At 43.1% G+C, this 23,637-nt stretch overlaps 1 protein-coding gene across 2 annotated transcripts in view; it reads left to right on the forward strand.

Annotated features, from left to right (window-relative positions):
* The window catches only part of CTNNAL1 (catenin alpha like 1), a 51,258-nt gene extending 28,951 nt beyond the window's left edge, over positions 1-22,307 (forward strand). The window contains exons 7-20 of one of the 2 annotated variants that reach the window (XM_080939944.1): positions 619-819; positions 2,494-2,580; positions 6,500-6,658; positions 8,420-8,512; positions 9,293-9,443; positions 11,652-11,689; positions 16,322-16,372; positions 16,472-16,626; positions 17,877-17,925; positions 19,728-19,784; positions 20,542-20,655; positions 21,235-21,318; positions 21,440-21,532; positions 21,634-22,307. In XM_080939944.1, the coding sequence (XP_080796070.1) occupies positions 619-819; positions 2,494-2,580; positions 6,500-6,658; positions 8,420-8,512; positions 9,293-9,443; positions 11,652-11,689; positions 16,322-16,372; positions 16,472-16,626; positions 17,877-17,925; positions 19,728-19,784; positions 20,542-20,655; positions 21,235-21,318; positions 21,440-21,499 (1,299 nt within the window). In that variant the 3' untranslated portion in view covers positions 21,500-21,532; positions 21,634-22,307. Of the gene's footprint in view, positions 1-618; positions 820-2,493; positions 2,581-6,499; positions 6,659-8,419; positions 8,513-9,292; positions 9,444-11,651; positions 11,690-16,321; positions 16,373-16,471; positions 16,627-17,876; positions 17,926-19,727; positions 19,785-20,541; positions 20,656-21,234; positions 21,319-21,439 lie in introns of both variants that reach the window. The other variant, XM_080939943.1, reaches the window with a different exon arrangement.
* The last annotated feature ends 1,330 nt before the right edge of the window (positions 22,308-23,637 follow it).

Genomic DNA, 23,637 nt, shown 5'->3' on the forward strand with positions numbered 1-23,637 from the left:
CATAAACATACACACACAAACATATACAAACATACACAAACACACACACAAACATATACAAACACACACACAAACATATACAAATATACACACCACAAACATACACAGACACACACATACATACACAAGCACACACACACATACACAACACACAAACATACACAAACACACACACAAGCACTGGGTCTAAAACAAAAATAAAAATCAGTAACGTAAATGATGTGAATTGCACATGATTAACTTTTAGGTTTCAATTCTCAGTCATCATTGTGTGTTTCTTACTATCCATGTCGCTTTAAAGGGTTTTATTGTTACATTTAGCACAGCTTCCCACTTGAGTGCAGACCTCCTTGGGATTTTGTTTGAGCTGTAGATGCTTCACCTGTCTGCTTAGTAATCTCCTGGGAAGGTCATTCTAGTAACAGTTCTTGCAATGAGGCCTTGCGTGGCCAGTGATGACTCCTGAACACAGTGCCCTCCCAGGTGACTGGAGATTCTAGTGACAGTTGGATGCAGGCTGCAGTCTTCCTAAGCCTTGCCAGCACATCTCAGGACACTATTAGAACTTGTAGCCCATTTTCGGGATACTTACGTGGATGCGTGTCCCTTTGCTCTCAGTTGACTATTGAAGCTCTTCGGGAGAATGCTTACCCTGAGTCTAAGGAGAGCCTTTCTGCCGCTCTGGAGGCCATCTTGGAACGAGTGGAGGACTTCACTGACTCGGCCTACACCAGCCACGAGCACAGGGGGCGAATCTTGGAAGTGTCCACGCAGGCGAGGACAGAAGTGCAGCAGCTGGTTTCCGTGTGGATGCAGGCCGTAAGAACCGTGTGTTAGAGTACATCCTAGGCGGTAGCTTTTCCCTAACGTTTGGAGATGTGGAGGGACAATGCATCGATTGGTAGATGACAAGCATGCCTTATCTTTTGTGCCATTCCAGTGGGCAGAACTCTGCTTTCCCTCAGCTCACAGCACGTGCTGTGTTCAGGCTGCAGACTCTTTCCCTGCTCTCCCCGTTCTTCTGCCAAGCTCACTTCTGGAAAATTCCTCCCCCAAATGCTCCTTTAGCGGAGGAATGAACCTTTTGGAGGCCCTTGGGACATGCACGTGCTGCTGGTACCATTCCACTGGGATGTATCTAACCCCGAGCACTTAACAGCTGATTTACAGACTTGATTTAGAACGGCCATTGAGGTCTAGATGCAGTGACGATCAGGGTAGGCCTGGCTGACGGGTCCTGAACTGTAACAGCCAGCAGCCACTTAGGAGGCCCGGGTAGCATACTTTCAACATGGGAGGCTGTTCAAGCAGGGAGGGTAAAAATATGTCACAACACGGAAAGTTTGTCCCATGTCCTATATCAGTAGACTGCGGAAAGGAGGTTGAGGGGACAGAGGCCCAAGGCATGTTCTGGCACCTTATATAAAGAGTGGAGAGAAGTCACAGGTTTGGGGGATATTTCCTTGGCATTCCTACAGTGCACTTTATCTGGGAGTCTTGCCCTAATAAAATCCGTTGAGGGATGTGAGCACTGCTTTGCCTTGAACTGTGTATGAGTCGTATGAGAGGAGGCTGCATTAGTGATGGATCCTAGTGCATTAGTGATGGATCCTAGTGCATTAGTGATGGATCCTAGTGCTTTAGTGATGGATCTTAGGCTCCACACTAGATACTGAGTTTCTTGTGATGAAACACTCAGGTCGGAGATGTGATTTTATTACTATTACCTCCACACCTAACACACTTCACACATTCCAAAGCACTCGGCCTTTGCCTTCTGTGTGTTAGAAGTGCTGTGTGTTCTTTTTTCCTCCAGTTGTAACTGAATGTCTTTCCCCTGCCAGGTGCCAGAACTCTCTGTCCACCAGGACTTTACAGTATAGAACAATTCGGGCGGAGGTGGGACAAGGGCACAAAGAATTTGTCTTAAGTGTCTTGATAGGCCCCATGCTGAAGACATAACCGGGAGTGAAGCTAGAATTGGGAAGGGCCTGGAGAGGCTCCCAGAAGGCATCGGGACTGACACTGAGCTACTGGTTGAGAGACTTGAATACCTGTGACTTGCATAATCTCAGCAGGAAAGGTAGACTTTAAACAAACAAGAACTAAAAACCATTAAGTATATGGTTCTGAGCTGCAATAATTACTTGGAGAAAAAGTTACAGTAGGAGAGAAAGAGGCCTGACTTAGATTAGGTGGCTCAGGGTTCCCTGGGAAAGAAAGGCTTGTGTAACTCCTTAGAGAGAGACAGAATTTTGGTATTCAGCTGTGCCAAAAACAAAAGGGTGGACATTTAGGCTAAAACTAAAAGAGATTCATTTTAGACCCAGATTATTAAAGATCATTTGGTTCTGAAAATTCACTTGTTTATAGTTACTGTGAAAAATACAGTCGTCAAGTGGCATTAAAAAGCACTATAATTTATAGGGACAGTTTGACTGGGAGTGATTAAAAAGGTAAAGTGACCGATGTGTGTACTTCTCAAAATTCCAGCAAAGCAGGAAGACAAAGAGCGCTGGCGAGGAGCTAGAACTCACTGTTCTGAAGATCAGCCACAGCCTGGACGAGCTAAGGAAAGAAGTAAGGAGTTTGACACAGCCTCAGGCTGTAGGATACATGTGAAGTGCATGTATGTTCCTGTGCCTATGGAATGCTCAACTTTCCCTGTGGGCACTCGTGTGAAGCCACCACTCATTAACACCGTCATTCTCAAAGCTCACACTCATTAACACCTTCATTCTCAAAGCTCACACACAGCAGCCTTAGTCACAGTAGCTGGGAACCACCTAGGTGCCCATCAACAAGGGCCGTCGATAGGCACCTTAAGATGGCTCTGCCAAACGCTGCCCAGCAACACTGCAGTGAGGTGAATCACAGACCACACTGCACACTGAGTGAAGAACCCAGGGACAGAAGAGTGAGCAAGTGTGTGTTTCAATTTAGAAAAAAAAAAAAAAAATTCTAGGTTAGGAAGCACTAAATTTCAACAACAGAAATCAGATCAGTGGCTTCATGGGATCAAAAGCTTTGAGATATTTACTGCAGAGGGGCAGAGGTGGTCTTTCTGAGACCATGGAGATGTTTGACATGTTGACTGTAGAGGTAGTTCTATGATTTATGTGTCTGCAAAACCCATCAGACTGTATCTTTAAAGTGCGAGCATTTGGGGAAAAATATGCCTCGTTGACGTTAAAGTTGTTGTTTTTTTAAACGTCCTTGAGTTGAGATTTCCTTGTTCCTTGTGTTCATCCATGACTGACTTGGGCACTTGGAATTGTGAGTCCTGAGGTCACTTCTCCATCAGGTCTGTTATACTGTCCCACGGCCATCTGGTTTTATCAGCACTGTCTGGGGACACTGTGCATTTGTGTGTAACATGTACTGTTCTCTCCCTGGGGCACACAGCAGGGCAGCTACATTCTGTCTCTGTGCCAGCAAAGTCTAAATAGGTGCTGTCTGGCCCTCTGTGCAGATGTCCAAACTCTGGTTTGTTCTCAGTGAAAGAACCTGAAGGTTCCCTCCAGAGTGGGTGTGTCATTTTTCATATAGCTGTAGGACTGCCTCACAATCCCCCAGCACCCCAAATCTGCTATGAGCCATAAAGTCTGTTTATGGAGCCCAGAGTCTCTTTCCTTTGCCATTCTGGGCTTTGGCTGCTGATACCGATTTTTGTAAAGCTGAGGCACAAAGAGGGAAGCTGGGAAGTTGGGGAGGACAGTTTTCTGTGACCTGTGCCCTTATGTGTCATAGCCTGGAGCCAGTTTTTGCTGTTTGTTTTTGGAGATTTGGGAATGCAGCCTTATGTATGCTAGGGAAGTGCCTACCACTGAGCTATAGCCCAGTGACAGGCAGTCGCACCATGGCTTCCTACAGTAGAGGCGGTACCTTCCCTCTTATGGATGCCTTGTGGAGATTTTTCAGAAGTTCTGTGTCCCTGCACCTCAATACTGTAACTACTAGGTCAAACTGTCCCTCCCAGACCCTCCTCACAAAAACCTCTCCTCTCCCATATCTCTGCTTTGTTTTCTTTCCTTGTGCTTTGAAGCAGGTCCAGGTCTCAGGAGAGTGAAATTGGGTTCTGGGTATTTCTTTCCGTGCTGTGTATTGTGTAGGTGATGCCTTTCATATTTTAACCAGAGACTGACATCCTTTGAGACCTCTTTTAAGCTTCCTGTTAAGTGTAGAAGGAAGTGCTTCTTCTGACTGTTTGATCTCCTCATATGAAGACCTAATTAAATGTTGGAATGCTGAGCTGTGGTCCTGTGAGGCCCTTGGCGATGGATGAATTCCTTGCAGGCTTCGTTTCCTTACCCCATAGCCTTAGTCTGTTACTCTGAGGATGGACATTGCAGGCAGAGCAGAGTGATTGTTCTGGCTGCTTCCTCTTTTGTTGCTAATGAGCTGTCCTCACGACCTTCCTAAGAGCGAGAAGACCTTGGCAAGGCACTCAGCCACTGTGGACGGACGAGTTGCACAAAGACATGGTGTTAGATACTCTCTAAGGCCCTGCTGGCTAAATTAGGTCCTTTAAAATCCTATGACATACAGGAAAGTAGCTTAGTGTCTTTTTTTTTTTTTTTTTTGGCTGTGATTATTCTGACTTGATATGCAGACAGCTCCCCTGTTTAAAGTCCTACCGTGTCATTTGAATTGCTCTCCAGTTACTTTCTAACAGACTTAACTTAAAGTCAGGATTTCTTTAAAGTAATGCTTTTATTAAAACTTACCCAATTCCAAACCTGCCATGTAATTTACACACACACACACACACACACACACACACACGATCAAGTGAGAGGGAGGGCGAGAGAGAGAGAGAGAGAGAGAGAGAGAGAGAGAGAGAGAGAGAGAGAGAGAGATGTCTTGAGCTGTCCAAAGATAGCTACTGTGAGTTACAACTGAAAATGAGACAAACACAGCGTGAGGACTGTGTTACTCTTCATAGTGCTGTTTTTGCCTGAAGCCAGAGTGCTCCCTCCTGGGCTGGAGAGATGGCTCGGTGGTTAGAGCACTGACTGCTCTTCCAGAGTTCCTGAGTTCAAATCCCAGCCACATGGTGACTCACAACCATCTGTAATGGGATCTGATGCCCTCTTCTGGTGTGTCTGAAGACAGCTACGGTGTACTAGCATAAAATAAATAAATAATTAAAAAAAGAAAATGCTCCCTCCTGATAGCCAGCACTGGCTCTGGCTTGTCCAGGTGTCACAGCGGCCCTGTTATGACACAGGTAGTTGACAAGATTTTACCCAGTACCTCATTGGCTCACACAGTGATGCCTTTTTTTTCCAGAAATGAATTAAAATGAAAATTTTAAATACTGGAAATTAGACTGAGGCCCTTGTACACACTGGTGAGCTGTTTACTCCAACTGTCGCCTTTTGTTTTTGTTTCTTTTATTTATCCGGTACTGGCAGTTAAATCCAGGCTTGACTGAGCTGTACTACTGTCTCCTAAAACCCACTTGATGACATAGGCCTCTAGTAGTCATTACTTATAGTAGTTGATGACATAGGCCTCTATTAGTCAGAACACTAAACTTTTTTTAACATTGAAATTTAAAAAAAATTTATGTCTGTGGCTTTGTTGCCTTCATGTATTTCTAGACACCAAGTGTATGCTTAGTGCCCGAAGAGGTCAGAAGAGGGTGTCAGAGCCCCTGGGACTAGATTTACAGGTGGCTGTATGCTGTCCTGTGGCTGCTGGGAACTGAACCCAGACCCTCTGGAAGAGCGGTCAGCACTTTTCACAGCTGATCCATGTCACCAGACCTTGAGTAGTAAACTCTTCATTCTGTCCCAAGGACGTTCAACAGGGAGAGAAGCTGTGTGGGGGAGGCCTGGCTGGCAGAGGCGAAGAGTCCCAGCTTCTCCACCACGTGGCCAGGGCTTGTTCACACACACACACACAAACACACACACATACACACATACACACACACAAACACCCACACACACCCACACACACACATACATACACATACACACACATACATACATACACACACACACACCCCACACACACATACACACACACAAAACACACACACACATACACATACACACACACACACATACACACAAACACACACACAAAACACACACACACACACATACACACACACACACATACACACACACATACACACACACAAACACACACACATACACACACACATACACACACACAAAACACACACACACACACACATACACACACACACACATACACACACATACACACACACAAACACACACACATACACACACACATACACACACACACATACACATACACACACACACACACACACACACACACATACACACACACATACACACACACACATACACATACACACACACACACACACACACACACACACACACACACACACAGACTCCTCCACCTCAGCACTTTGGGGGTTCTCTGCTGGGTGGTGGGTCCTCAGCCTTTCTGTCCCTGTTCCTGCTCTAATGCCTTCCACTGTCTTCCTCAGCTTCACTGTACAGCCTTGCAGCTGGCAGCCGACCTGTTAAAATTCCACGCTGATCATGTGGTTTTAAAAGCATTAAAAGTTACTGGAGTAGAAGGAAATTTGGAAGCTTTAGCTGAGTACGCCTGTAAACTCTCTGAGCAGAAAGAACAGCTTGTTGAGGTGAGTAATAATAGGTTTGCTTATTAAACAGATTGTGGTTCACAATATGATAGCAAAATGAGAAACTATTAACACGTTTTTTAACTAACCCACCTGAACATTACCCTCTCTTCTTTTTGGAATCTGAAAAGTGTAACACATGTCTACCCTGTTCTGACAATAGGTTGGCCTCTAAAACAAAACAATAAAATGTACTAGAGCCATAAAATACATTTTAAAGTATCCTTTGCTTTGTCTTCTCAGACTAGACTCTGGGGTGCCGTAGAGTAGTATTGTTTCTGTTTGAGTCTGGTGAAGTCCCAGCAAGAAAGAGCTGAAGCTAGCATGGCATGACCAAAGCTCAGCAGGAGAGCTGGGCTCGGTGTGGCATGGGCAGCAGTTGGGAAGCCAGTGATAACAGAGCCAGGGCACCTGAAGGTGAGGGCGGGTGGGGGGGATAAGGGGGTGGGGGGAGAACATGGAAGTCTGGGACTAGGCATTTATGGCCCTGGGTGCCCCAGTAAACATGCAAGGAAAGAACATTCCTTTCCTTTCCACTGGCCAAACACAGCTATGGACAACCCAAGTTAGCCACACAAGGCAGAAAGCTGAGTGGATAAGGTAGGACGGTGGGAAGACACTGTCCATTCTTGACCCTCTTCTTCCACTCTGCCCCAACCCAGTGACTCCCCTGTTACTTGCTGTATAATGCCAGCTGACTGGAACTCATTGAAAATGTTACCATGTATCTGCTAGTTTACAAAAAAAAAAAAAAAAAAAAAAAAAAAAAAAAAAGAAAAAAGAAAAAAGAAAAGAGAAAAGAAAGAAAACAGAAAAGCCCATAATCATGCATGTGTGTGTGTGTGAGATCAGTCTTGGCCAATGTGTTTTAGTTAGGGTTTCTATTGCTGTGTAGAGACACCATGACCATGGCAACTCTGAGAGTTCTACATATTAATCTGAAGGCAGCAGGAAGAGACAGTGAAACACACTAGGCCTGGCTTGAGCTTCTGAGACTTCAAAGTCTGCCCCCAGAGACACACTTCCTCCAACAAGGCTACACCTTCCAATAGTGCCAGTCTCTATGAGCCTATGGGGACATTCATTCAAATTACCAGCGTGTGTGCAAATACAGTCTTCTTCTTATATACCCTGCTCAACAATCCTAAAGGTCAATGATGCTTCTATTGAGCTTGGCTTCCTCTCCTTTACCTGTCCACACAGCAGCCTGGAAACCCTAGGGAGCATTCTCAAAGTGGCTATTTATTTATTTCCTTCATTTAATAGATTTGCTTCTGCTCTTTGTAGAAACCAAATATTATGGATATAGAGAAACTGTAGGAAACCTATAACAAACTTTTTAAACTGTAAAACAAAATCAAAAGGTTTCCTTTTAAAGTCTCATGATGATGTTTACTAATTCTCTAAAGGAGGCTTTCTGCTTTATAACCAGCTTACCTACTCCATTGCTATCACAGAGAAGAAAGGTTTGTGCATATATTGATCTTCAAGAGAAGTCTCAGCCCCGAGAGAACTTGTGATACTAGGCAGTTTAGCATCGGGACTCTGGAGGCAGACGCAGCAGGTAGACCTTCCCAGGGTTCCCTGTGGTTCCCGCTCACATCTCCAGCCACCTTACCTCAGTCAGATAGGAAGCAGAAACAGTGTGCTCCGCCCATGTCTGTGCCTGCTTTGGCCTTCAGTCATGTTTGGGTTTGTACACGTAAGAATCGTGAGAAGGATGAGGGTGTGGATGGAGACTGAAGACACGCTTTCTTGCAGACGTGTCGATTGTTGCGTCATGTGTCCAGCACAGAGCCCCTGGAGATAACATGCATGCACGCAGAGGAGACGTTTCAGGTGACTGGCCAACAGGTATGGAAATGGCACGTTCTTCTCTGTCTACTGTGTGTTATTTGACTGAGCAGCGACCATGAGGAAGCAAGCAGAAAGGTTTGCATCAGTGGAGGCCAGCTCTGCTGAGAGGAAGAAGGACACTGGAAATTGGTTGGTAATGTACTGGAACATGGCTGACATTCCACTGGGTCATCTGGTGTTTCTGCCAAACTGAGATTGGTACATTTCACTGAAACACTAGATTATATCTATTTTTAACGAAGCTGTTTATAATGCAGGTCACTTTAATAAGCTTGCAAAAGAAAGACATGCCACAAAATACAGTTCGGTTTAATAACTCTTAAGAACAAAACAGGGCCAGCTAGATGGCTCAGTGCTTAAAGGTGACTGCTGAGCAGCTGATGACATCCCCAGAACCCACATAGTAGAAAGAGAGAACCAACCAACCTCCACATACACACCTGCCTGTGCACACACACACACACACACACACACACACACACACACATGCACACATAACATAGTAAATAAAAACATACAAATAAAGACAATGTTTCTGGCCATGCTAGTTTTTGAACAAGGTTCTATTAGATGCAGAATAACTATCTCAAGTTAGGCAGATAACACATTATGCTATTAAAATACTAAAATATTTTAATATTTATAAAATAAATTTTAGTATTTAGTATGATAACCTGAAGAGGAAATGTGAAGATTCACCAGTTAGGATTTGATGTCCTGGATGATCCCTAGGGCTGAGATTTTAACGATCACACACGTGCTTCCGGCGCCCTTTAGATCATTTCTGCTGCGGAGACACTGACGTTGCATCCGTCAAGCAAAATCGCTAAAGAGAACCTGGATGTGTTTTGTGAAGCTTGGGAATCTCAGATTAGTGATATGGCGACACTGCTAAGAGAAATCAGTGATGTGTTTGAAGGCCGACGAGGTGAGAAACTGCAGGCTTTAGTCATGTATGTGTATATTAGTATAACTGATATGTATATTAATATAAGTAATAGTGCTCTGTTTTGTTTTTAATGTCAAGACTTGGTTACAAAACTAATTAAACTTTTTATAGCCCAGATGGGTTATTTTTATAATAAAATGTCTCCCATAGGAATAATGACAAAATTATTATTTTCTTCTTATTTAGTATCTAATCAATAAAATTTATTAGACTTGTGGATATTTAAATTGGCATTTCCTACTGAAATCAAGCCAGCTTTTTATTTCTTTTCCAATTTTAAAAAATTTTAGTACAAAAGCTCTTGTACAATAGAGAAATTCTCTGATTTTGTTACACTGAATTCCTAATGAAATGAATGTAATTATTTGACTTTTGAAATGCCTTCCTTCTGCTTGGGTGGAATCTCTTTCCTTGATGACTACATAAACTTGAGATATTGTCTGTGGTGGGTAAGTTTGTTGGCATTTGTACAACATGTAAGGGCTGTAGGTGTTTGGGAAGCCATTGTCAGCGTCAACTGGCAGTCTTGTCTACTGCCTATCATCCTGTGTCTTATGATTTATGTTCATGTGTCTGTCTTTACGTATAGATTTTTCCTTTGAATAGCTTCTATAAATGTTACTGTGTTAAAGATAAAATGTTATTTAATGTGATAATATTAAATGAAATATTTTTTACTGGAGATGAGCATTTAAATATTTTATGTTAAAAATAGGATAAATGTTGACTTAAAAATTAGGGAATGCTATATCCCTTGCTCTCCTTCCATGTCCCCGGGCCAGCAAGTGACCTTCATCTGAATGTAGAGTGAGTCTCCCTTCCTCTCCTGCTGATGCCTTGTCTGAGAACCTGAGCTGCCTCTCTGTCTCGGATCCTCATCGTTTCTCGGCCATGGTGTTTGATCAGCACTGTGATCTGTCTTTTCTCTCTTTTATCTGCCTAAAAAACGAAGTTAGAATAACCTTTTCCCTCTTATGCAGCAGTTACTGCTGGGCTGTAGTTAGTTAGTTGTATGGCTCATGCTTTGTGTGAGGCCCTGACTTCATTCCCTAATACACAGGAAGAACAACAAATCTCAAACAACTAAAAACCTCAGCAGCTGCATTTCAAATCTTCCTTAAAAATTTATGCCCATTTATTTTAATTTTTTTACAACTACAATACTAATTAAATGGTCACTAAATGTTTTAAGGTTTCTATTGCTCCGCTAAATACTCTGACCAAAAGTAACTTATGTCAAATTGACAAAACAAAAGAAAGAAAGAAACAAACAAAAAACAACCAGGACACTCAAATTCAAAGAATTGGTTTCCCCCCCCCCCCACCACTAAAATGTTGATGCTAAGCTGGCTTAGTCAACATGAAGTTTGTGGCCAGCCTGGTCTACAAAACACTTCCCAGGACTGCCAAGGCTGTTATAAAAGAAAACCCTGTTTTGAAAAACCTATGATGATGATGATGATGATGATGATGTGTTAGTGCTAAGTGTATTTGACAAGTAGCAACATGGGTGGAAGTAGTTTCTAATTTTGATTCTTTTTGCGATTTGTTTTGGTTTTTAAAACTTATTTCACAAACCTTATCTTAAATTAACAGACTAGCTTTATAAAACAAAATCATTATCTATTATAAACTTATCAGCCCGAAAGATGACAGATGGGGGTGAACTGGGGCCTTGCAGGCTGCCTGCCGTCCCTGTAATCAACTTCATGTCACTCACAGCCCCCAACCTGTGTGCTTTACTTCCTTCTCCTGTCTTGTCCAGTGGGGTTGTCCTATCCCCAAGTAAAAGTGCTGTACGATAGTTGGAGATGATGGGGTTTGGTGTACTGAGGAAGGGAAGAACTCTTGCTGGTCCTGATGAAAGGATCCGGTTGGGAGCAGCAGGCCGCGGCAGGACCACTCTGATTGAGGCTGCCGGGGAATGGAAGTCAAGCCCAACGACATATTTTGCTTTGCATTTTCCCTTTCCTTGGGGGTAAGCTCTGGCACCGCAGGAGCCTTAGGGATGCAGGTATTGGTAATGTTCATTTCTGCAAACCAAGTTATGCTGTCGGTCAGAGTCACGTATAATCGGCAGTCTAGATTATCACAGCTGATGTAACCTTGTTTGCTGTTGTAAAAGTTAAATGTGAATGGTAAAACTGTATCAGTAGAAAGTTTTAAAGTGATGTATGTTATTTGTAGGAGAGAAGTATGACCATCTTTCACTTCCAAAGCCCGTGGTAAGTACAGGAGCTCTGTATGTTTCAAACGACTTCAGAATTAAATTATGCTCCTTTTACCTATTGCTACTACCCTCCCTCAGCAACAGGGAAAACTTAAGATAGTATATGTGTGTTCACTATTCAGAGGTACTACTTTGGGCAGCAGCCTTCATGTGACCTATACTCTTAATATTTGTGTTCAGCTTGGGGTTCAGAGAATAACATCCTAACCAGACTGCCCACATTGCTAACAGCTGCTATGTTAGATAGTGCATGTTTAATCTTCTATAAAAAGGAAATGAAGAGAAGAGAGAGATTGATAATTATTAATAGTAACTGGTGGTGAGGGGATGGCAAATATCCAAAGACAGTAACAGGAGCAACAGGAGTAAGAAGAGTAAGAGGAGTAAGAGGAGTAAGAGGAGTAACAGGAGTAAGAAGAGTAAGAGGAGTAACAGGAGTAAGAAGAGTAAGAGGAGTAACAGGAGTAAGAAGAGTAAGAAGCTAGACAGTAAACTTTCATGTCTGGGAACAGTAAGGGCAGCAGGAATGACAGCTGTAGCAAAGAGAACAGAAGACAAATCAAATCCTCAGAGTTTCAAAAGGACAGGGCTGCCGAGGTGCCTTAGTGGCTAAGAGTGCATACTGCTTTCACTGAGGACTTGAGGTTGGTTCCCATTACTCATGGAAGGCAGCTCACCACCCCCTGTAACTGCGGTCCAAGAGACTGCAAAATCATCTGAGAAACACTTATCTGTGCCTTAAGTTATCACCAAACAGTTTGGTAGTTTGCATTTTATCTAATTTTTCCATTTTCATCCACCTTGAACCCAATAAATGACAACAATTAATATACTGCTATATTTAATCAAATAAAGATAGGTTGTTTTAAATGCTGTATGTTGGGCCTCTTATAAAACAGTTTTGGGTAAGAAAAGACATACAATACAACAGGGCATGGAAGTGCACACTTGGAAGTCTGAGGCAGGAGGATCCTGATTTTGATGTCAACTAGTAAGACAGATTCCCAAGATAAGACAACTGAACAACAACAAAACAAGAAAAGAGAGGGAGGTGCTCCTGCTGTGAGGGAGGTGCTCCTGCTGTGAGGGAGTGCTCCTGCTGTGAGGGAGTGCTCCTGCTGTGAGGGAGTGCTCCTGCTGTGAGGGAGGTGCTCCTGCTGTGAGGGAGGTGCTCCTGCTGTGAGGGAGTGCTCCTGCTGTGAGGGAGTGCTCCTGCTGTGAGGGAGTGCTCCTGCTGTGAGGGAGGTGCTCCTGCTGTGAGGGAGTGCTCCTGCTGTGAGGGAGTGCTCCTGCTGTGAGGGAGGTGCTCCTGCTGTGAGGGAGTGCTCCTGCTGTGAGGGAGGTGCTCCTGCTGTGAGGGAGTGCTCCTGCTGTGAGGGAGTGCTCCTGCTGTGATGGAGTGCTCCTGCTGTGAGGGAGTGCTCCTGCTGTGAGGGAGGTGCTCCTGCTGTGAGGGAGTGCTCCTGCTGTGAGGGAGTGCTCCTGCTGTGAGGGAGGTGCTCCTGCTGTGAGGGAGTGCTCCTACTGTAGCTCACTGCTGAAGCACTTGTCTCCTTATACAGGCCCAGGCTCCATTTCAGAGAGCAAACTTGTGCTATTTATATCTGGAAATCTTCAGCTTTATATAACAGAACTGCAATTCCAAATAGTGTCCACTAGGTGGCAAGGTTGACCACTTTTTTTTTTTTTTTTTTTTGTCTTTGTTCTGTTTTGCACTCACACATTTTTCTTGGCGGGGGTGGTGTGGTGAGAGCATGGGCCACGGTAGGTATGTGGAGGCCAGAAGACATCTGAAGGACTGGTTCTTTCCTTCCACTGTGTGGGTCCTGAGGACCAGGCCGACTTAGGGCTGTCAGGCCAGGTAGCTAGGCCTCTACCCACTGAGCTTTGTCACTACCTTGTGGCCACACTGTAAAGATGGCTTGTTCACTTTTCTGCAGTTCCCCTTAAGATTAAGATACTTTTGCAGTTCAATTTGTAAACATAAAAGTCATGTTTATATGAGAAAGATAGGGAATAAAGTCTAAGTAAAACCTAAAAGCATTGAGAAGGTACTGAGTTCGCTTCGCATACGGCTTTGTGGTCTACTAGACCATGGAAGGAGTAAAGACCATGTGACTTGTGAGTGAGCATCAGTCTCTGCAAACTCACTCTCGGTTCTTCTCCGCTCCTGTCTCCAGTAGTAAATGCCAGGAGCTCTGTGTTCAGATGTAAGGAAGGCACTGACAGGAGGGGACATGGCTCTTTTGTTCTGTGTCAAGCCTCGTGACAGAGAAACTGGTCAGAAGTAACAGTATTAAAACAAGGCAAACAAAAGGAGACAGACCTACTTGCTTGTGTGTGTGTGTCTGTGTGTGTGTATGTGCACGTATGAATGTGTGTGTTTGTGTGTATTCTTGCTCTTGTTATGCATACTTCTTGCTTGTGTGTGTATAAACTCCTGGCTTGTGTGTATATTTACATAAATCAGGAAGCTGTCACTTCACAGTGGGACATGGTCTGGGAAATTTGTCATAGGTGATTTTATCATTGTGAGAATATCTTTGGAGCACTTGGTATAACCTAAGATGACCATGGTCTCTATAGGTGGTATATTTTTGTTGTTGTTGTTGTTTATTTTAGACAAGGGATTGTGTGTCACAGGCTGGCCTTGAACTCACTGTGTAGTAGAGTATGCTTTTGGACTTCTTGAATTATTTTTTTAGATTTATTTTATATGTATGAGTGTTTTGTCTGTATGAATGAATGTGCACCGTGTGTGTACTTGGTGTCCATTGAGGTCAGAAGAAGGCGTTGGATTCCCTGGAGCTGGAGCTGCCATCTGGGTTCTGAGGACTGACTCAGATCAACAAGAGCAGCAAGTAATCGTAACGACTGAGCCACCTCTTCAGCTCCTAGATGACAGTTTTATGGGGCCATCATTGTAAATTTGTCCATTTGCTGATCAAAGTGTTGTTAGATGACACATGACCCTCTCTTCTCCCTCCCTGTCTAAAACATGCACAGACATGCATGTACCGATGGACCTAACATACATATTTACTCATACATGTTGAGTATCATTATACTTTGAAGTTTGACCTTTTCTCAAGCTTGCCCTAAATGCTGTTGTCCCCTTTCACAGTGCTGGGCAGTGTTAGCATATGGCAGCTTCCGGGGAGATATGTGAAGAGGAACAGGAACAAACAGTGCTCTACAGTGTACTATGCTGATAGGTTAGCTCTTCTAAATGTGCATGCTCTCGAACACACACACAGACACACACACACACACACACACACACACAGACACACACACACAGACACACACACACAGACACACACACACACACACACGATGCTGGGGAAGAATTGAACCGAGAATCTCACACACATAGCAAGGAAGTGTTCTGACTGTACTTGTAGCTTTTACATTTTCAGCTTATGATGTGCTCATCAGGTGGATAGTAAGGGCTACGCAGACAGCTTAGTGGTTCAGTGCACTGGCTGCTATTGCTGGACCTGAGTTCAGTTCCCAGCAGCTGCACTTCAGCTGCAACTCTAGCTCCACGGGATCTGATACCTTCTTCTAGCCTCCAAGGGCACCAGGCATGCCCACGGTACACGAGACCAGTCATGCAAGCAGAGCACCCGTACGCTAAACGTTTCGATCTTTTGCTTAAGCTAGACAGTACATGAATGTTTATTTGGCTATAATTCACATTTTGCATATACATATGTAAATATATGTCGTGTGTGTGTGTGTGTGTGTGTGTGTGTGTGAGAGAGAGAGAGAGAGAAGAGAGAGAGAGAGAGATTGGAGTAAGTGTTTCCACTGCTCAGAAGCTTTCTCCAGCTATTGGCCAGTCTCTACTGAGCTCCATGTTCTTCTTGTTCTAACTATGAGAGCTCCTGGCGTGTCTGAGAGTAGGAGAAATTCTCACTGTGGCTGTTATGTCCAAAGAACTTTTGAATGTATATTTCAAAGAAGCACTGCTACAGTTGATGGCAGGGTGCACTGTGGCTCTTTGTTGCTTGAGTTAGCAGGAATCTTGGAACTAGCCTGGTGACCCGTGATAGGCTTCTTCCCTTCTAGAGGAAATGCGTCGAGTTCCTAATACTTACATGAAAACAAACGTGCTCTTTCCACAACAGGAGACCACTGAGCACCGGCTGAATTCAAAGTGTAGGGACTTTACAACATGGTTTCCAGGATTAGCCACTGTGACAGCTGTAAAACTATTAAAATTCAGAGTGTTGAAGGCATTAGGTTATTGCATCATAACCAGCAGGAACATCCTACAAATGACATTTCATCAGAAACATTCAAATGTTACAAAATTATTGTAACAGAGAAGTCAGGGAGCTCTGGGGACAGTATCAGTGGATTCTGAGAATATTTTAGGTTCTATCTTTATGAAAAGAAGCAGGCAGCTCGTAACACAGAAAGTCTTTGCCCTCTTAGCCCTGAATTCCAAACTGATGACCTGCTCTGAGCAGAAGTCACCCAGTAGAATATTTACCTGCTTAGTTTAACTACCTGCTGGGTATGGTGAACTTAGGGTTCCTTACAAGTCCCATGTTTTCTATTGCTGACAACTTCCCTCGCAGTTAAACACTAAGACTTTCTAATATTTTTATTGTCACAGAAGAATAACGCAAACCTGAAATCACTAAAGCCTGACAAAGCTGATTCAGAGGTAAGCTCTTTGGTTGTGTAACGGTCTTGTGTCAGTAATGAGACAGGGTTGTGAAATATTCCTCCCAAGGACAGATGTGTGATGAACGTGTGTTTCTAGGAGCAAGCCAAGATAGCAAAGCTGGGGCTGAAGCTGGGGTTGCTCTCCTCTGATGCTGACTGTGAAATCGAGAAATGGGAGGATGAAGACAACGAGATCATTCGACATGGACGGAATATGTCCAGAATGGCCTATTCTTTGTATTTATTTACTAGGTATGCGGTGCCATTTTGGTTGTTTATGTATTTGTTTATTCAGCTATTTTTGAGACAGGGCTGGCCTGGAACTTGCAGCATTCTTCCTGTCTCATGCTCCTGAGTACCTATAGTATGCACCATAAATAGATACATCATTACAAAGTTAAGAAAGGATTGAGACATGAGGAATAACCCCACAAGAGTAGCAGAGGCTGGCTGAAGCTCTGTGGGCTGGGATATGTCGTTTGGGGACAGAAATACTAAGGTTCAGGAAAACAATTCCTGTAAGGCATGAATGTATGCTGTTTTGTTCACTTAGGCAATGTCTCCATATGGCAATCTCTCCTTGTGGTCAAAGCACAGGTTGTTATTTTACCACAGTGTCTGCACGTTTCCTCAACATTTCCCCTTAAATCCTGTGGCATACCATCCAGGTGCTCCCTGCAAGCCTATTTGCTAGCCTTCAGTCTTGAGATTTGTGCTGTTCCTAGGCATGTTTATAGCCCTTCCTTAGCAGTTGCTTGAGATCATTATAATCACTTACACAATATATTAACAACTATTTCTATATAACAATTCATATTTCTTAGTGAAATATTTAAGATGTTTTTCTTTGTAACCTTTGCTATGATTCCATCTCGTGGTTCCGGCTGCTCTTCCCAGCATCCATCACAGAACAGGAAGGATCTGCTTGCACATCACAGCTGTTAGGGGCAGAAGCTGTTGCCGCTGGAGTGTACCATCTCCTGATTTGTGTCTAGGCCATAGCTCCTCTCCTGTATATTCTGGTTGCTCTGTTGGGATTTACCTTTCATTTTTTTGGGTCCCTAATTCTTGGTAGCTTTTAAACTCCCAAATAAGACTGGTCAACACAAGTAGTAGTATGATTATTTTCCACATTTAGAACTGGAAGTTTCTGCCAGGTCTGATACTCTTTTCAATGCATAAGAAACGAATTTGGTTGAGACATATTATCAGATCTCATTTTGTTATTCATGAAGCAAAATAAAGCAGCCAGAGGGACAAATAGCACTAATCACTTGGCCAGTGTCAGTTCTCTTTCTAATATGAAATTAACATATATGACTTTAACCTAGGAAGTAGTCATAAGGTTGTTTTAAGAAAAATGTCACAATATTATCAGTACGTTCATATTATACTTTACAAATTGAGTTCTGCTAATATATAGAATGCTCTAAAACATTAATGTTCTATAAGCCAATTTCCAGGGTCATATTTATATTTATTTTAATAACATTCTCTTTTAGAGGAGAGGGGCCACTGAAAACTTCCCAGGACTTAATTCATTTCCTAGAGGTATGTTTTAATTTTACAAATACTCAGGTAGATAAGATCCTGAAGGAGAAGAAGGGAAACATGGCTGAGGGTGGTTGGAAAGACTTCAGTAAGGTGCCATTGGAGTAGGCACATTGCTGAGGTGACAGATGGAAGGGTGAGCGAGGTCAGAGTATATAGAGGCAGAACAGGTGTGACAGAGTCATAGCAGAGTGGAAGGCACAGCATCTCTGCAGAATCCTAATGTTTTTTGTTTGCAAGTGTGATGGTGCTGGGCCCACTCAGCCTTGGGAAGCAGTGGCATGATACAATGTTCTAAATGCTTTGACTCAGCTAACACTATAAATGCTTAAGGACATTGACTAAGGTGCTGTACTCCAAGGGAGGGCATTAGGCTTATAGAGTGGAAATGAAGCGTTGTGCTTTGCCCATGTTGAATGCAAAGGCCAGTTCCAGGAACGGATGGAGATTTGGGAGTTACTGGCTTTCCCGTGCTTTTATTATGGTGGCATTCTATCAAACAGAAATGGCAGGGAAGCTGTGAGAACTGAGAGAATGTGGGATGGTGAGGGGAAGAGAATGGTGCAGTGATGGCCGAAGCCAAGAGGAAGCTAGCTGACTTCCCTTTCAGGGCTAGAAAAGGCGCAGAGGGCTTTCACCTTGAGATCTTGTTAACCACCAGTGGCAAGGTATTAAGCTGGTGACCACCAGGTCAAAGTTCACCCGTCTTTCCATATTCTTGATCTAGTTTTCTTCCCAACTACCAGGACTAGTTTTCTTCCTGAATCATGTGTGTGCTTGTGCTTGTGTGTGTGTGTGTGTGGGGGGGGGGGTTATGTGTGTGGCCTTAGAGGTCAGAAGAGAGTGTAAGATTCCCTGGAGCTGAAATTACAGGTGGTTGGGGCTGTGTGGCTCTGTGAGCTGAATTTGGGTCTTCTGAAAGAGCAGCAATTATTCTTGCTATCCCAGCCAAGCCTGTCTGCAGCCCTTGCTGTGGTGTTTTAAGCGGTCTTACGTATTCTGCACTGTAGGTGTCCTGACCATCCCTTGCACTTGTCTGGCCATGGTTTTTACTTGTTATAAAATGCAAGGTGAACAGACAAAATCTGAAATTACAACAATATAACAGTCTGGATTGGTTATCTCATATAGGTGGTGCAGAATGTGTCTGAAGGGGAATTCTGACATGGTTAGGTGGGAACACCCGAATTCCAACCTGACCTCATTCCCCAGCGTTCATGACTTCCATATTTGAGGATTTTATACATGTATATACCCTCCCCTTCTTTTTTCTCCTGATCCCTCTCCCTCTAGAACTTGTTTTTCTTCTAAAGTCCTGACTTTCCTGTTCTCATGTCTTTTATTTTTATAGCCCACATTTTAACTGGCGTGGTTTACATGTGTATAGTTGTCAGGTTTTTTTTTTTTTTTTACTGAATCAAGTTATCAGTGGCTACACGCTGAAGAAAGATGGCCCCTCTCTGTAACTGGAGAGTTTATCAAGTGACCTGGGGATGTCATTAGAATGGAATAGGTAACTTAGGAAGTTGTGGATCCTAGGTCTGTGTGGTTCTACAGAATAACTGGAGGTCTTTAGGTATAGAGGAGCCTCTCTGGGGATTTCGTCCTAGGTCTGGGAAAATTTCTGATTCTATCTAGACCCTTGTGTTTCCTGTAGTGGATACAATGGGAAACTTCTGGAGCTCTGAGGCCCACTCTTAGTGTCTGGGTTATATTTCAACTGTGTGAAAGAATTGAGAATGTTTGTTTCCCAATCATCCAGAAGACATTGGTGTAAAACAGTGATGTTTCCTCTCTACCAGGTTTTTGCTGCAGAGGGATTAAAGCTTACTTCAAGTGTACAGTCATTTTCAAAACAGGTAATGCATTGTCTCCCTGTCCAGTACTAGTGATTTTATATGCTCACACTGGAAGCATTTTACTAGTATATAAAAGTATATAGTACGTAGGTTAGGAGCAAATCCAGAAAACATTGTTTTGTTGTCCTGTTATTTTATCCTATCTTATTGTGCTGTTACATTATGTTATTTTTGTGTCATTATAAATATTCTTTGGGGGTGGGATGGATCTAGCCCAGTGGAAGGCTTTACCTAAAGTGCACAGACAAAATGTCACAATATTCACAGTTTGTGAAAATGAAGTCATTCTATGAAATTATTTCTTATTTTTATATTTTTATAGAGGTTAGATGTGGTGTAACATTCAGGAGACTTAAAACAGGTGGGTCTCTATGTGTTTAAGGCCAACCTAGTCTACATATCAGCTACCAGGTCAGCCAGGGTTATGTGTGAGATGCTTTCTTAAAAAAGAAAAAGAGGGCTGGAGAGATGGCTCAGTGGTTAAGAGCACTGACTGCTCTTCCAGAGGTCCCAAGTTCAAATCCCAGCAACCACATGGTGGCTCACAACCATCTGTAATAAGATCTGATGCCCTCTTCTGGTGTGTCAGAAGACAGCTACAATGTACTTAAATAAATGAATAAATGAATAAATGAATAAATACATAAACAATTTAAAAGAAAAAGAAAGAAAGAAAGTAAAAAGAAAAGAAAAAATAAGAAAGTATAAAAGATGGAGATTTGTTGAGGTTGTAATAACTTTCTAAATTCCATTTCAGCTCAAAGATGATGACAAACTTATGCTTCTCTTGGAAATAAACAAACTAATTCCTCTATGTCACCAGCTTCAGACAATAACTAAGACATCTTTGCAGAGTAAAGTGTTTCTAAAGGTAAAGGAGCGGGTGGGTTATGTGTGGAAACCCGGGAGAATGTTTCAGATGTCTCTATCTGCTCCAGCCCTCTGTGCTGAAGTGCAGTCTGTTTGCTTGTTTCTTGCTTGTCTGAGAGCAGCTCCTCTGTGACTGACCCCAGAGAGCAGCAGGTCAGCAACAATTAGATTTGAGGTGGCAGATGAGTTCCCAGCACTGAGCAGCTACTTCTGAGTCCTTCCCCTGGAGTCTTCCCCTGTGTCACGAATGTCTTGGAGCTGTATCTTGTGATACAGCTGAGGAACGGGGTCAGAGTAGGGGACGCACTGTCAGTGTGTGGAGTGTCGAGAAGCTTATGCACCGGGTGACGTGGAACGGCGCTGTTCCATCATCCTTCCTGGGGTTCCATGACACAGGCGTGAGAGCGGCACGAGACCAGGCAGCCAGTGCTACCCTCGCTCTAGAAGCTCAGACCCCACAGGTACCCTGATCTATGCTTTTCAGGACCTTAGGTTGCCATGATGGAGAAACTGGATAGTGTAGATGATAATGGTTTTGGAAGTCCTGCTGTCGAATGACACACATGCTCTGTCACTGTAGGTTGACAAGTGTATCACAAAGATAAGATCCATGATGACTCTCGTCATCCAGCTCCTCTCACTTTGCTATAAGCTACTGAAGAAGGTGAGATTGTTTTCTATATTCAGCTTTATTAACTTAAAGGAACGTGACAGTGTGCACTCTTCACTTTGCAGCTTGTTTTCAGAGCACAGCAGAAGCTAATTGTCTTAACTCTTCCTTCCAGATGGAAAACAACAGATGGGTCTCAGCGACAAACAAAACTACCATGGATGGTCAAACCTGAGCAGTCCGGGGTTAGGGTCTGGAATACCATGTGGTACAGCTGACATTTTCAAAAGCAAACGATCTCTTGTACTTTCACAAGTTCATTGGTCTTTTAGAGAGAATGCTGAAATCTTTCTCTTTTCTGATCTTCAGATTAGACAGTCATGTTGCTGTGGCGGTTGCTAAGATTCTAATGGCAGTGCAATTTGAAAACAGACACTGTGCTCAGGGTGTTCTTCAGCGCACACCAAATATCCCAACTGTCTTAACAGCGGCTGAATCCCAAAGAAGCAATTTTAAATGCACACTCCCCTTTGGCTTCCTTAACTGTTTTTAAAGCTGATTATCTACAACACTAATCTCAGCAGAAAATATACAGTGGCCTTGTTGAACGCAGTTTTTCTTAGGCCTGTGGACTCTTCTTCAGTTCTTGTTGAAGCAGGATAAGGGTCCCAGATCACACCTGCTAGCACTGTTGCTTCTAATACATATCTCACCGGATAAGGTCGTTAGGCTGCAACCACTTCCCTACTTCTGGAAGGAAAATGGCAGGAGTCACTCCAAAGAACTCTAGATCAATTTCAGAAGAGAAGATGGTTTTGTGTTTTAGCTGTAGTATGCACAGCTGACCAGGCAATCCTGAATAATGGATGGAAACCTAAGTATTACTGGTTCAATAAAACTTTGGAACGATCCTCAGTATTGATGAAATGACAGTTGCAGAGGACAGAACATTGGGAACTAAGAGGCTGTTTAGATTCCAGAGAACTGTACACTGTATTTTATGTATGTGCTCATTATAAAATAAATACGTTTAGTCTTTTTAACTTTAGACCTCTTTTTGGAGGGGAGGGGGGATGACACTGCAGATGACCTGTGTGCTTTGTAGGCTGTGTAATAGTGCAAGGGAGAGGCTGCCCGGAGCTCAGCAGGCTGGTGTGCTGCACTGCAGAGCATCAGAACAAGGGCTGAGTGAGGGAACGTGTGCAGTACCTGCCTGAGCTATGTAGAAACCTCACACGGTCAGCTACCATCAGATGCCAACATAACCAGTCTTCCTAAAGCACAACCTTGCAGGCAGCTGTTACAGGGAATGGCTGAATGGAACTCTCGTCAGTGAAATAGACAGGATTGGTACTAATGTGTGTGAGTGAAAACTCGGTGATTTCTTTTTAAACTGAGAAGCAGAATTGCTAAGGTCACTGGATTTGGAGTGTTAATAATTTAGTAATAAAGCAGTTCCCTCAACAAAACTGCAAAGGGCTATCAGATATGTGGCAACAATGTTATCTTTGACAACAAATACAGTTTATTAGTATCAAACATCTTGGGATAATGTACACTTCAATAAAGACTGTACATTCAAACTGAATTCATACTGACTGGCTTAATTCTGATCCATTTTCAAAATTTGGGGCAGGCATACTGGCCAATGATAAAGTTATAAAGTGCCATTCCAACCTGTACTATTTTACATTCTGCATTTGAAAGTACTTCTAGCATGGGTTTCAGTCTGTGAAGCAAACATTCTCTTAACTTGCATTAAAATGAGTGGAGAAAGACACAACCTGGGGAACAGATACGGACTCAGCATGAGTATCTGAGAGTCCTTTCTGCTACTTAAGAGTGAGGATCTGCTGCTGTGTGCCTAACTTTCAGCCTAACATGTTCCATGTAGATGGCATAATTGAGGGACAGCCATGCTGACCCTCAGGTTATAAGAAGTTTGTCTTATGAACTAAAAATATTAAAAAATGCTCCTTACAAATAATTGCAAAATACCTTTACTCACCTAAAAATGGAATTTCGCTGCCATGGTGGGTGAGGGAACAGGGTCACATGCCATCACCAGCCCAAGAGGACAGATCAGATTTTCATCTGTGAAAACTATTTTAAGGGAACTTCAGTTTTGTCCCCTCCTACTTACAGGGAGCTACTTCTTCTCAGTAAACCTTGCTTGGCTACACTTTAAATTATTTCATTAAAAACAGGGAAAGGACAGTTATTATATATTGCAGCCTTTAAAAACTTTGAGATTTAGTCTTTGTTTTAAATTTAGTGTAAATGTCTAATCTAAAGCCAGAATTTCATAGCTTTTTTTTAAATTTTATTTTTGTAGCTTAGTAATGTAAAGATCTTGTTCTGTTCTAAGGCATC

This window comes from Micromys minutus, assembly GCF_963924665.1.
Source record: "Micromys minutus genome assembly, chromosome: 28".
NCBI classification, from domain to species: Eukaryota; Metazoa; Chordata; class Mammalia; order Rodentia; family Muridae; genus Micromys; species Micromys minutus.